General features: G+C 36.3%; 1 protein-coding gene across 12 annotated transcripts in view; it reads left to right on the forward strand.

The window, feature by feature from the left end:
* The window catches only part of LOC105485958 (katanin catalytic subunit A1 like 1), a 256796-nt gene that overhangs the window by 37025 nt on the left and 205790 nt on the right, over window positions 1-13981 (forward strand). For all 12 annotated transcript variants that reach the window (XR_011614928.1, XR_011614927.1, XR_011614929.1 and 9 more), the window contains exon 4: window positions 7206-7374. Coding sequence is in view for 8 of the 12 variants with exons in the window: in XM_071081492.1 (XP_070937593.1) it covers window positions 7206-7374 (169 nt within the window). In the remaining 4 variants the exon portion in view is untranslated. The remainder of the gene's footprint in view (window positions 1-7205; window positions 7375-13981) is intronic.

The following is a 13981-nucleotide window of genomic DNA, read 5'->3' on the forward strand; positions in this document are numbered from 1 at the left end:
TAAAATACTAGTTTGGTAGTTAGTCTCTGTGCTTTGAAGGTGACATTAGTAATAGTTTTTTGTCTCCTGGTGTGTATTACCAGTCTGTTTGTTGTTTGTTTATAGGTAACTTTTTTTCTCGTTGGTTTTAAGGTTTTTTTTTTTTTTTTTGTCTTTGTATTAAACAGTGTCACTGTGAATTAAGTGTAGATTTATTTTTATTTATACTTAAGATTTGTGCATCTTTTGCTCAAATTTTTAAATGCTTCTAATCATATTAAACATACTTATTTTGTAGCCTATAGCTGGCAGTTCTCTTATCAAAGTTATTGAGAGTCATCTTGCTTTATGTTACTTCTGGTGAGCCTCGCGTGCGGTAAAGTTGAGAACTTCTCTTCAGCAAGGGTTTAACAAGTCATTTCAATATGTGGCTTGTTTGGAAGAAGGTGTCACTCCTGAGACGTCTGGGTCTGCTTCAGCCTGGTGCCTTAGGGATGTTACCTGCCTAGGCCCACCTTTAGGCCCACTTTCTCTGCTTAAGGTAGTGTAAAATTGAGTCACAAATCACATGAGGATGGGCCCTTTGCTGCTATATCTAGGGGGTACTTTTGCTTCACTTCACAAATGTAGAACATAGACCCAAGTAGAAAAATGTACTCATTTCTTCTGTCTTTAAAATTCTACCCTTTTACCAAAGTGGCTGTCCTTTGAGGGTCCTGGCTTTATGTGGTAGTCTCAGTTCAACTTTGACTAGTGTGGGGCTATGACCCTGTCTCAGATCTCACTTGTGGTCAATAAATCTCAAGCCCTCAGATATCTGAGGCCCAAAACACTGACAGACTGCCATGTCTTCAGCTCATGTGCTTCTGTTTCTCTCTCTCTTTCTTGGCTATTAGGTATTTCACTTACCTTATGGTAAGGTCAGCTATGTATATAAAAGGATATTGGTTACATTTTACCTAGAATTCCTACATGTTTTATTGTGGGAAGGTTTTCAGCTTATTTTTGTCGTCACTACATATTATTTTTGTAGTTCTATTATCAGTTCTCGAGGGGCTTATCTTACAGCTTGTTGGGTTTTTTTGTGACTTGTTTATATTTGAGTTGAGAAGTCTTCAGCAAGGTTTTAGTTATAGGGTTTATGTGAACAGAAAGTGATGTCTAGTATAATTGTAAAATATGTATGTACATTCAGCTAAATTATAGGCTTAGTGAATGTGGTAGTATGTCACATGCTTTTAATATCCACTTGGTTTTATAAATCAGTAGAATAATCTCAGAAGTTGACAATAAACTGGACAAAGACCTGTGAGAATTTTTCTAAACTTCACCTGATACTATTTTATTATCTGTAGAGTAGAAGTTGTATAGTCCTGATAATATGAAAAAATACCATTGTTCGTCAAGTTTTAAAGTCTTTAGAGTTAGGCAAAAAATAAATTAAATATCTTAGGTTTTTCAAGTTCAAAGATTTTTATAATTTAATGGTAAAGGCAATGACCTATCTGTAGAGCCAAAGAAAACCAAAATACAAGCAGTGATTAACTTGCCTGGGAGTGATGGAATTCCATCATTAGTGAAAGGTTTAGTAGTTTTCACACCCCTTGCCTCACTCTTGAAATGATTGAATGAATGGCTTAGCAACTTTAAATAAGATTTTAGTATGGCTCATCAGAAACACTGACAAGAATCCACTCAGTATCCCAGCTTGAATAACTGTTGTGGGTAACATCAAAATGCTAGGAATCCAACCCCCAGCCTATTAAATGGGATTGTGTAATTTTTGGTGTGAGAAGTATGTCTGTAGCTCCAGATCTTAAACCATCTGAAATTTCTGGTTTACTATTACCTTGGTTAAGTTGGATAAGTGTTTTCTGTAGTAGTTAAGCAGAGCTTTTAACTCCAGGAAAATTTAAAATTAAGACTAGATATGTCTAAGAGGATGAAAACTATGGTAATAATGTTTTTCTGTTTAAGGATATGTATATATTTGCATATTTATTTTTTATGTACTTGGAATATTTAAGAAAATAGGCTAATGAGGGTGACATGTATGCAATTCCACTTTAAATGTATTATGGAATAATTTAGACTTGTGATTTTTTTCGTACATGAAAATGTATGTTAAATAGTTTATTGGAACTCTTAGAAATTTAATATTTTATTTGTAAACTTGATTTATTATAAGTTTATAAAGGTAATTATATGTAAATTATGCTTTACTAAGACAAGAACTAAGAAGAAAACATATTAAATTTATAAATATTGGTTACAAAATTCTGGTGGCATTTTATTAGCGAGGTTTGTAAATGGGACCAAGCATTATTTTAAACTCTCTTAAAAGTGGGCCAGGTGCAGTGGTTCACCCCTGTGATCCCAGCACTTTGGGAGGCCGAGGTGGGCAGATCACTTGAGGACAGGAGTTCAAGACCAACCTGGCCCACATGGTGAAACCCAGTCTCCACAAAAATACAAAAAGTAACTGGGCATGGTGGCACATTCCTGTAATCCCAGCTGAGGCAGGAGAATCACTTGAACCTGGGAGGCAGAGGTTGCAGTGAGCTGAGATTGTGCCACAGGACTCCAGCCTGGGCAGCAGAATAAGTGAGACTTTTTTTTTTTGAGATAGAGTTTCGCTCATGTTGCCCAGGCTGGAGTGCAGTGGTATAATCTCAGCTCACGGTAACCTCCACCTCCTGGATTCAAGTGATTTTCCTGCCCCAGCTTCCCAAGTAGCTGGGATTACAGGCGCTTACCACCATGCCTGGCTAATTTTTTGTATTTTTAGCAGAGACAGGGTTTCACCATGTTGGGTAGGCTGGTCTCGAACTCTTGACCTCAGGTGATCCGCCTGCCTCAGCCTCCCAAAGTGCTGAGGTTACAGGTGTGAGCCACCACTCCTGGCCGAGAGACTGATTTAGGAAAAAAAAAAAAAAAATCTCTTAAAAGTGACTTCTAAAATCTGCTAGACTCATACATAGAAAAAAATTGTAGCTGAATCTGAAAGGTTTAAGGAAAAACTGACTTTTTGCATTTTTAAATTTAATTGAATATTTTAAAAATCAAAGTAAGCCTCTGAAGAGTATTCTCTGCACAAAAAGCACCCTTGATAAAAAACAACTCATAACAACTTGTATTATACCATTGTCTGTGGTGCTCCATATATTTCTGAATGTAATTGATTTGCTTAGATAATGAGGGCATACTTTTTTTTTCCTTTGAGATGGAGCCTTGCTTTGTGGTCCAGGCTGGAATGCAGTGGCACGATCTCAACTCACTGCAACCTTCGCCTCTCAGGTTCAAGTGATTCTCCTACTTTAGCCTCCCGAGTAGCTGGGATTACAGTTGGCCACCACCATGTACAACTGATTTTTGTATTTTTAGTAGAGAAAGGGTTTCGCCATGTTGGCCTGACTGGTCTGGAACTCCTGAGTTGAAGTGATCTGCCTGTCTTGGCCTCTCAGAGTGCTGGGATTACAAGTGTGAGCCACTGTGTCCAACCCTTAATACAGCCTTTTACATTGTATAGCATAGTGCCTTACATTCAGTAAGATTTAGCTATTTGTTGAAAGAATTAATAATATTTTAAAGGTTCCTACTTACAATATTTGTTTATAATCTGATAGCAAATAATTTAAAACTTCTAAAGTCCTTTTTAGAACCAGAAGCTATCCTTAATGATTAAATTCTGAAAAGTCACTTGGTTTGTGAAGACACCACTGAAATTTAGTAGAAAAAGGTGGGTCGCATCAGTAAATGCTTCTGGAGTAATTGATTATCCATTTGGGTGAAAAAAAATCAAGATACTTTCCTTCCCCACCTCACATCATACAAAAATTAATATAAAATAATCAATACCTAAAATATTAAAAGTAATAAAGTAAAACTTCTAGAAGGAAACATGGGAGGGATATCATCATGATCTCGGGGTAGGCAAAGATTTATTAAACTGGCCACTAAAACATTAAATATAAAATATTGATAAATTGGACTCCTAGAATTATGACCTTCTCTTTATCAAGAAAGATACCATTAAGAGAAGTAAAATACCTTTGTAACAGACTTGCACCTGTACATGTGTCCCTGAATCTAAAATAAAAGTTGAAAATAAAATACAAAAATAAAGAAAAAAGCAAATCATACACTGGGAGAAGATATTTGCAAAGCATGTATGTGACAGAGGACTTGTATCTGGACTATATAAAGCAGTACCAATAAGAACATGTACATATAATATTGATACTTAATATAGCTTAGAAGGAGGAAGTACTGGATTTCAAAGGAGATGAGGCTTATTTGCATGTGATAGAATAAGGCATCTTTCTTATTCCTATAGGGAAATCTCAAATAGGAGAATTGAGCCCAGTATAGATACTTTTGTCTTTCACCTGTTATTCTGTAAATATGAAGTGCTATAAGCTAGTACAGTGTCAGTCTGTTTGACCATTAGTGCAGCGGTCAAGGACACTATGTAATCCTACCAAAGTCTCTTTTTAAAGAGAGACTAGTAAAAGAAGCCTTGAGACCTTTATTGTTTACACAGCCTGGAAGCTGTCACTGAGTCCTTAAATTGAAGCATGACATTGTGCAGTGTTGCGCTAGTGGACAAAGAAGTACAGAACAGAATCAAGGATGTCCTTTGGGAAGTCCACAGAGTCTGTTACAAATGTAATATCCCGTTGCAGTGAGATGGAACTGAAGACTTACAAAGCAGAGGCAGACTTCCTGTGGACAGGGGCCCTGCCACAGACAACACATCTGGCTTCTTGAGCAGTTTCACTCAGACCATTTAGGAGCCCATCAGAATATTGAGTGGCAGGACAAGGTCAGTAATGGCAAACACCCAGAATGCAGCCGGTGTAAGAGTTTTGAACCAATTCTTCCACAGTACAGCTTTACTGAGCAGGATGTGTGTGGAGAATGGACTACAGCAGGACTCCTAGGCGGTCGTTGAATTGCAAGCTGAGGTGGGGAAAGCACACGCTGAGGAGGCAGAAGGAGTGTTGTCTGAGACCTGCTGCGGTGCACCCTGAGCAATGAGGTCCTGCAGAGCGGGCGCAGCCGCCCCAGCAGCTGCCATCCAGCTGGGAGGGACGGGCTTGCTGTTGGTGAGCGGAGGCTCTGGCTAGCTGTTGAGTCTGAAAAGCAGGACCACAAAGAAAACAGACTGTTTAAACAGCAGGTGAAGCCGCTCACAGAAGAGCAGACTTGATGCAAATCCTGTGTGGAAAAGATTGTTGGTCTCATTTTACTGTCTTTGGCCATACCCATAAATCTGATTCAGGAAAGACATTTATGTGTACACAAGTATATACAAATAAAAGTAAAGTTGTACTCTAGTACTTTCTACCCCTTCATCAAAAACAAACAAAAACAAAAACACAGTGGTCACATCGAAATACTAGAAATAGGCTGGGTGCGGTGGCTCAAGCCTGTAATCCCAGCACTTTGGGAGGCCGAGACGGGCGGATCACGAGGTCAGGAGATCGAGACCATCCTGGCTAACACGGTGAAACCCCGTCTCTACTAAAAAATACAAAAAAAATACTAGCCGGGCGAGGTGGCGGCGCCTGTAGTCCCAGCTACTCGGGAGGCTGAGGCAGGAGAATGGTGTGAACCCAGGAGGCAGAGCTTGCAGTGAGCCGAGATCTGGCCACTGTACTCCAGCCTGGGCGACAGAGCGAGACTCTGTCTCAAAAAAAAAAAAAAAAAAAAAAAGACTAGAAATAGAGCAATTTAACAATTACAATTTTTTATTTACCAGACTCACCACATTTTTATTTTATAGGCAGAATGCTTAAAAGACTGCTAATGTCCTAAAGACAATAATGTAATAATACTTTAAATTTCAAAATGCCTCATAGCCGTTACCATGCACTATTCTGTAGTTCCTTTCCTGTGGATTTCTTTCACAAGGTTCCTTGTCTTTGTCTCTTCCTAGGGTCAGAGTGGTAGAGGCCATATACCTCCTAATGGGTGCCTTGGTAAATACTTGTTTAACTGGACTGAACCCTAAGGATTAAGATGTCAGTGTATGGTAACCTCATAGACAGACACGGTTTTCACCAGCCTCATAGCAATTTCATGGTGTACTCTAATTCCAGCATCTAAATATGCTATGTCAGATTTGCAACATGTTAACACATTTTTTTTCTTTTTTTTCTTTTTCTTACCGTTTTGGCCTTTTGTTTGCAACTGTCATGGCTTTTTATCCATTTTCCTATCTTTGAATTATGCATATGTGTCACCTTTTCTGATAGGAGGAACGGAACTCCATGATGAGTTAGGTGAATTGTAAGTGTGAGGTTGGAAAGGGGATAATAATAGATATGGCATGTGGTTAAAAATGGAATACACATATGGGATCTGGAGGGCTACAGATACATACATAGCTATATAGAGAGAAAAGGTAGGAAAACAGAGGTAGAGACATTTCAAGAGAGAACTAAGATTAGACACGAAGTGATAGAGTCCCTTTCCCAAGAACCAAAAAGAGACAAAAACTGTGCTGAGAAGCCTCAAAACTTCACCGTTTGCAGGAGATAAGTTCCACGGTAGATGAAACAAAATATGCTATTTTGGATGCATATATGTATTAAAATTTTTAATCACAGTTGGAGGACTGTATAATTTGAATGATTCTGTAATTTTTAGACATTCTCAAAACATGAATATTTTTAAACATAAATTACTTAAAGATTTCATTGTTAGCTCTGCCATTTGTAATTTGATGAGTGAAATGTTTCATTTTCCATTATAGAAACAGAGAAAATCATCTTGGTCGTCAAACAGAAATTAGTAAAATGTACAAATAGACTTATTTAGAATTCCTATCCTTACAGCTTTTAATGCTTTTTTCTAAAAAAAGTTACTTATTCTTGGTTTAGGACAGTAATGAATAAAATTACTGCCTTTCCATTACGTTGTTAAGATTGTTAGATGGGGATAGTCTGTGTTGCCCTCTATTGGTGATTAATAGTTAACTTTTGACAGAATAATTGCTGCTGTGTGTCATTTGTGTATTTAATAATTGTATCAGCCAGTATATTTTAGAAAAAAGAATTTGGGAAAACCAGCCTATAGTTGTGGCTGTGAATTGGCCAAAGGTGAAAAAATTAGATTTCGGACTTTTTGATTTAACAATTTTATTGACTAAGGTAGTATTGAGATACTTTTGCCTTTGATTAATTTTAATTTTAATTTTTTTTTTTTTTTTTTTTTGTCAGAGCTCCACCTCAGATCAGGCGTCCTAATCGAGAAGTAAGACCTCTGAGGAAAGAAATGGCAGGAGTAGGAGCCCGGGGACCCGTAGGCCGAGCACATCCTATATCAAAGAGTGAAAAGCCTTCTACAAGTAGGGACAAGGACTGTAGAGCAAGAGGGAGAGATGACAAGGCAAGACGCTGTCTTTCTGTAATTCACTTGCTTGAAGCCCAGGACTTTTGGTGGATGTTACGATTTGTGTTGGCTTTTCAGGATCCTCTGGTTTTGACGGGGAAAAGTTAGAAACAAGTCTCATTCAAAGCCTAAGTAGTCTTTGTATTTTGAAGGCCATGCTGCAATGCAAATGACCTCAGAGGCATAGTAAATATATATATACACATACATGTATAAAAATATTTAGTGCAATGGATCCCTTGTAAGAAAAAATACGGCTTTAAAACTTTTTTGAAAAATATTTTAATAAGTATTCTGAATAGAAATGAGCAATAAGTGAAAACAGTTATGGGGAAAGACAAGAAAGTAGATATATATGTTCACAGAATAAGATGAGGGATATGATTTACTACTGCCAAAAATAAGTATCTTTGATTTATCTGTAGATTATTGTAGAACAAGATTTTTTTTTTTTTTTTTTTTTTTTTTTTGCCTTGAGAAAATTCCCCTTGCTTAGGGTTCATTGTGCACATTTAGTTATTTAGGAAATTGATTGGTGAATAAACATAGTACTGGGTGGAAATTGTGTACTTCCCTTAAAATGGACTTAGGACAGTGGGTTGAAGATAATCTTACAGAGGAAGGAGATAGCCAGGATGATCTGATGTGTCTCTTAGGCCTTAATTTCAGTAAAAAGAGAAAAAAATTTTAAGTGATAGTATTTCCCATTTCTACTGTGATGTCATAAATGAATGATAATGTAATTGAATTGCCACAAAGAAGTTTTTTTTACTAGAGATTCAGGATCTGTCATCACATTCAGACCATGATATGTATAATAAAGACATATCTAATAAAAAGTGGTTATCCATCAAAACTGTATTTGAATATTTTTATTACATGTAATTTTGATCTGTAGATAAGGACTCTAGACCAACTTCCTAGGTCTTATATCCGTAATACATAGACCATGATAGAATAAAATTGGTGTTTTCTGAGTATTTCTGAGATAATTCAAAGACATATTCTACCTCCCTGCCTCAGTAGGACACTGAAAATGGAATTAGATTTTTTAAATGTTTGTAATTTGTGGGAGCTTTTATGCCATGAAAACAGCAAGTGATTCTATTTCAGATCCTTTTTGGGATTAGCAAAGGGTAGTAATAAATACATTAACTTTGAATTTGTTCTCCCCATTATCAAAAGCCATATAAATGGGTACTTGAAACGCTGTATCTTAAATGTTGTTTTTGTTTCTTTTCTTCATTTTTATGCATTGCATAAAAATGCATTGGTTTGCATTATGGAGAATACAGTAGGGGCTGAAATCCAACCCCGTTTGCCAGCAGCTTTTAGATAAACCTTTAGAACAGGATAAGGAACTTCCAGTTTTGAATTTACAGAAGAGAGGAACCATGGTCATGGTTTACTGGATGCTGCTTTGCTAGGCACTGTTCAGAGTGATTAAAAAGTAATTTATGAAACAATCCTGTGAAGTAGGTGTCTTACTATCCCCACTTTACTGATGAAGAATCTGTGGTACAGAGGGCTAAAACTTGCTAAGATCTCACAGTAAGAGATGAAGACTAGAAGAATGGAATTTGTGAAGTCACGCTTCTTTTTCCTGTTTAACCTTAAGATTTTTCATGTTATGTAGTATCCCCACTTACCGAGCTAGATGAAAAGTTGGATTGGATTTAACAAAAGAGATCCAGAACAATTAAATGTTGGTTTTTAAATGTGACTTTTAAGCAAAGAACAAAATAAGCAGCATTTTTTGAATGTCAAATACATTTTTTTTTTTCTGGAAATTATAAATTGTCTTTCGTTTATAATGTTATCAAATGATTTTCTAAATCTTATTCTTTCATTGACATGTAAGTACTCAGAATGTCACTGGAAAGTAACCCTTTTATGTAAGAAAAGAAAAGAACTCTGCAGTTGTTTGGAGATAAAAGATATTTTCTGAGTCACTGTGGAAACAGAGGGGACTATAATTTTTCAAAACAAACTCATGCAAACTTCATTAGCCTTTGAAAGTTACATTTGATGCAGTTACAATTTTCGTAACCATGCAAATATTCTTTAGGATACTGAAGTTCCTAAAACTCACTGAAGCCTGCGATAGGATTTGAGGCAGCTTAGGTGAAACTAATAGCTATCTACTTCTGCTAAAAGCTGATTTGAAAATGAGTGTTGGGGCCAGTGGCAGTGGCTCACGCCTGTAATCCCAGCACTTTGGGAGGCTGAGGCAGGTGAATCACTTGAGCCCAGGAGTTCAAGACCAGCCTGGGCAACATAGTGTAACCCTGTCTCTACTAAAAACACAAAAATTAGCTGGGCGTGGTGGTGCATACCTGTAATCCCAGCTACTTGGGAGGCTGAGATACGAGAATCGCTTGAACCTGGGAGGCAGAGGTTGCACTGGGCTGAGATCCTGCCACTGCACTCCAGCCTGGGCAACAGAGCGAAACTCGGTCTCAGAAAAAAGAAGGAAAATTAGTGTTGTTTGGAAGTACCCTCAGTGGTATGGGAGTCCTCAGTGTTTATTGTATTTGTTTTTCTTAAGATCAGTTTTGTGTGTTGCTACCAGCTTTAAAATTGAACTAGAAAAGAACAGAAAATTCAGAGTTTATTGCCAATAAGTACAGTATTATTTTGATAAAAATTTATTTATAAAATATATACAAATTTATTCATATACGTTTATGTACACCAGCTCATGATCCAGAATGCATTTATTACTTTGTCTGGGTCAGAATTTTGAAAGCTGCTGCAGCACTCTAACTATGTACTTAACTTTATAGATGTAAGAAAAGTGAGGATAAGAGAAGTTAGAGGTATCTTGCTTAAGGTCCCTGGTATATTTTTGGATTTTTAATTTGGTGTTGGGAACTGTATGATGGAACAACTAATAATAGCAGTAGTAGCAAATGTTAGTCTTCCTTGAGCATACTTAACCTTTTTGAAGCTTTCTACAAAAAAAGCCCTCTTTGAAGGTTTTTACATTTATTGGTTTATTTGATCCCTGCATAATCCTGTGAGCTCAGCATTATTTTTCCTGTTTTATGTGTAAAGAAATTGAGACACTGAAGTCTTAACTGCAGATGGTGAACTAGGATTTGAACCTTGTCTAATTGTAATACCTGAGTTTTTTAATCATTATGCTATACAGCCTCTTATTTGAAAGTGCTTACTATCTTCTTATAAGAGTACCAGTTTATTTCCTGAGAGTGATTAGGTCTTTTTTCTTTTTCTTTTTTAAAATTACTGACAGGCTTCAGGTTAGGTCCCAGCTTAAAATGCTGTTTTTCAGTAAGTAACAATCATTTTGCATAGTGATCTGTTGTTGAGGCTTTATCATTTTCCCCCCTGAGGTCTGCAGGGTCAGCCATAAGTCTAACTAGTACTCTGTTTGTTGAACACATCCTTATTAAGTGCACATTTTGTGTCAGTAATAATTCTAGGTGCTAGAAATGCAAATGTTAATGAAATGTAGCTCCTGGCCTGAATGAATTAACTTTTAAGCTATATTTTTTTCAGTTTTATTTCAATGTATCTGGTCTCTTCTTCCTGCTATAGCAAAATAGCTTAGACTGGGTAATTGAGAAGGAACAGAAATTTATTTCTCACAGTTTTGGAGGCTGAGAAGTCTAAGAACAAGCCACTAGCAGATGTGGTATCTGCTGAGGGTCTGTTCCTTCTAGATGGCACCTTCTTATGTGTCCTTACAGGGTGCTCCCAGGGCCAACAGGCTCCCTTGGGAATCTTTTGTTAGGGCGCTAATTATGTTCATGAGGGCAGAAACCTCATTGACCTAACCACCTTCCGAAAACCCCATTTCCTAATACCATCACATTTGGGCTTAGATACCAACATGAATTTTGGAAGGACATAAACATTTAGATCATGGCACCTGGGAAAATCAGATTTTTTATTATTTTGCTGTTTAAACTTAGAGTCAAATAGAAATATACATAGAAGTAGCGATAGGATTTTTTTATTTAAGAAGGATAATCTAAAAGTAAAATATCAGGTAGTAGAAGAAATATTTTTGTTTTATAACCTTAATTTATAAAACTCTGATTCTCAAGTATTTTTAAGATTATAGTTTTATGGTTAATTAACTCAGTGAAATGAGCAGTACTTCCATTATCTCATGATTGAAGCTATATATGCTTTTAAATAGAATTCAGATTAAAGGACGGTAAATTATATTCTCTGAATTCATTTTAACGTTGTTAAAGGACTTTATTTCATTGAATTATACATAACAAATGGCCATTTATCATGAGAAGGCTTTCCTTCTCATGAGTAAGTCTAGGGGTATCTGATATGGAGAGATGTTCGAAACTAGATTGACGTATTCTTTGAGAGCTATTGATTGATTATATAAATGAACAGTGACTTCATAAAAAATATTTTTATTGAAGAAAAGTGCACAAATTTTAATGGTACTTTTTTGATGAATAATCTAGCCAGTGGTGTATATTAATAACTACTTTTATGAAAAAAAGGTGTATGTGTGTATACACATTAAAGAATAAGATGATAGTGAAACAAACACGCTAGAGCTTCACTCATTGATCAATGACTTCAGCAGTTTTCAAATACTGGAAGAATCATCAGATTTTTTGTGCTATTTACAGTGTAACAGCAAAAATGACATGCTTTTAAGTTTAGTCTGCATTATTAGCATTTTCCCCATTACTTTTCTAAATCTAGGCGGTCAAGAAAACAATAAATCAAGCACTGATTTATAGCATTTGCTAATTCTGTGATGTAAATACCACCTGTGTGATGGATTTCAACATCATGTCACTGAACTCATAGTTGAGATGAGTTTGGGTAGCAGCCTACCATTGTATGGTGTTTCCACCGTAGAGATACAATAAGCTCTGGAACCTCAAGAGAATAGGTAATAGTAAAATAATTAGGATGTGAGGAATTTTGAGTATTTATTTCCTTTTTTAAAAATATAACTTATTCAAAGTTTGTGTAATTTAATATTTATTAGTGGCTGCATTTCACAGCTGGCTCACAAAATTTCTGAAAATTTAGTAGCTGACACTTAAAAACTAGTAAGAAACAGCGTCAGCATCTCACTGCATGTAAGCCTTGTAATTCAATGTAACCATCAGCTCTGGGGTCAAGAAATTGAACATTTGGCACCCCAGAAGCCATGTTCATGATCCCTCCCAATCTTTGCCACTTACCTCTTTCCCAAAGGCAACCATTATTCTGATTTCTAATGCCATAAATTACGCCTATTTTGGAACTTTATGTACAGTGAGTATTCTTTTGTGTCCAGCTTTTTTTGTTCAACATGCATTTGTGAGAATATTTCCTGGTGTTGTATATATTTGTGGTTTATTTTCATTGTCATATAGTAGTATATCACAGTTAAAACCTGTTTCTTATTAATGGATATTTGGGTTGCTTTTAGCTTGAGACTCTTGTGAGTAATGCTGCTTTGGATGGTTTTCTGCTTATCCTTTGACATATATATGCGTGCATTTCTAGTGAGCCTCTACCTAGGAGTGGAACTGCTGGATCATAGGATATGCATAAGTTAAACTAGTGAATAACACCAGTTTCCAAAGTGGTTATACAAGTTTTCCCTCTTACCTACAGAGGGGAAGTTTCAGTTACTCCACATCCTTGGCAACACTTGATGTTGTCCATCTTTTTTAGGCATAATCATATCTCATTGTGATTTTCCCAGGATATTTACCATGTGTTGTGTATTTACCTGATAATTTATGAGGTTGAAAGCCTTTTCATATGTTCATTGGCTATTTGTATCATTATGACTTGTTTTTAAGAAATATCTTGTTCTGTCCTTTGAATATTAAGTTGCTCCACACATTTTTGTCTCTGGTGGTAGCTAATTTATAGTGCTGGGTTTTGTTTTTATTTATTTTTTTTACCTTGTTGTGCTAGATTATAGTAAAGTAGTTTTAATATCCAAGTAACTATTTGACCAAACTTGTGATTTAGAATTCTAAACCCATTTGTGGAAATTTGTGCTATTCTGGTTTTTTACTCACCCACTGTTGATTTTCTTTTCCTGTGCAAATGTCAGCTTAGTCTTTGACGGGATGAGGTCTTAGGTCATAGGAAGAGTTGTGTTCAAATATTTTAACCTCTTATTCAGAAGACTAATACACATATTTTTCTTAGACTGAACAGTCTTACTGTATTTCAGCCTTGCCAAGTGAGAGTGCTTTAGCTTCTTGATTTTAGAATTTGTATATCCTTACTGAGCTATCTTAAGTTTTCCACTTTCAAGGCTATCTTAATAGGAGTGCGTGAGCTCTTACTTAATGTGGTATTTGGTATTTCTTATACAGTAAGATTAAATGTGGGACCTTAGTAGCTGTATGTGTTTTTTCTTATCCTCTCTCAGACTCTACCACTCATTTTAACCATTCTATATACTACAGAAAGTGTAAAATAAAACATGAGAGAACACACCGTCCCTGGCTTGTTGGCATCAAAGGAGCCAGAGAGTTCCTCTTAAACATAGGTCAGATTGTGTCTTTCATCTGCTCATAACTTTCAGTGGCTTCCTATCTTAGATTCAATGCCAAGTCCTCATAATGGCCTCCAAGGCTCTGCAGAG

Source organism: Macaca nemestrina, chromosome 16, assembly GCF_043159975.1.
Source record: "Macaca nemestrina isolate mMacNem1 chromosome 16, mMacNem.hap1, whole genome shotgun sequence".
Taxonomy (NCBI): domain Eukaryota; kingdom Metazoa; phylum Chordata; class Mammalia; order Primates; family Cercopithecidae; genus Macaca; species Macaca nemestrina.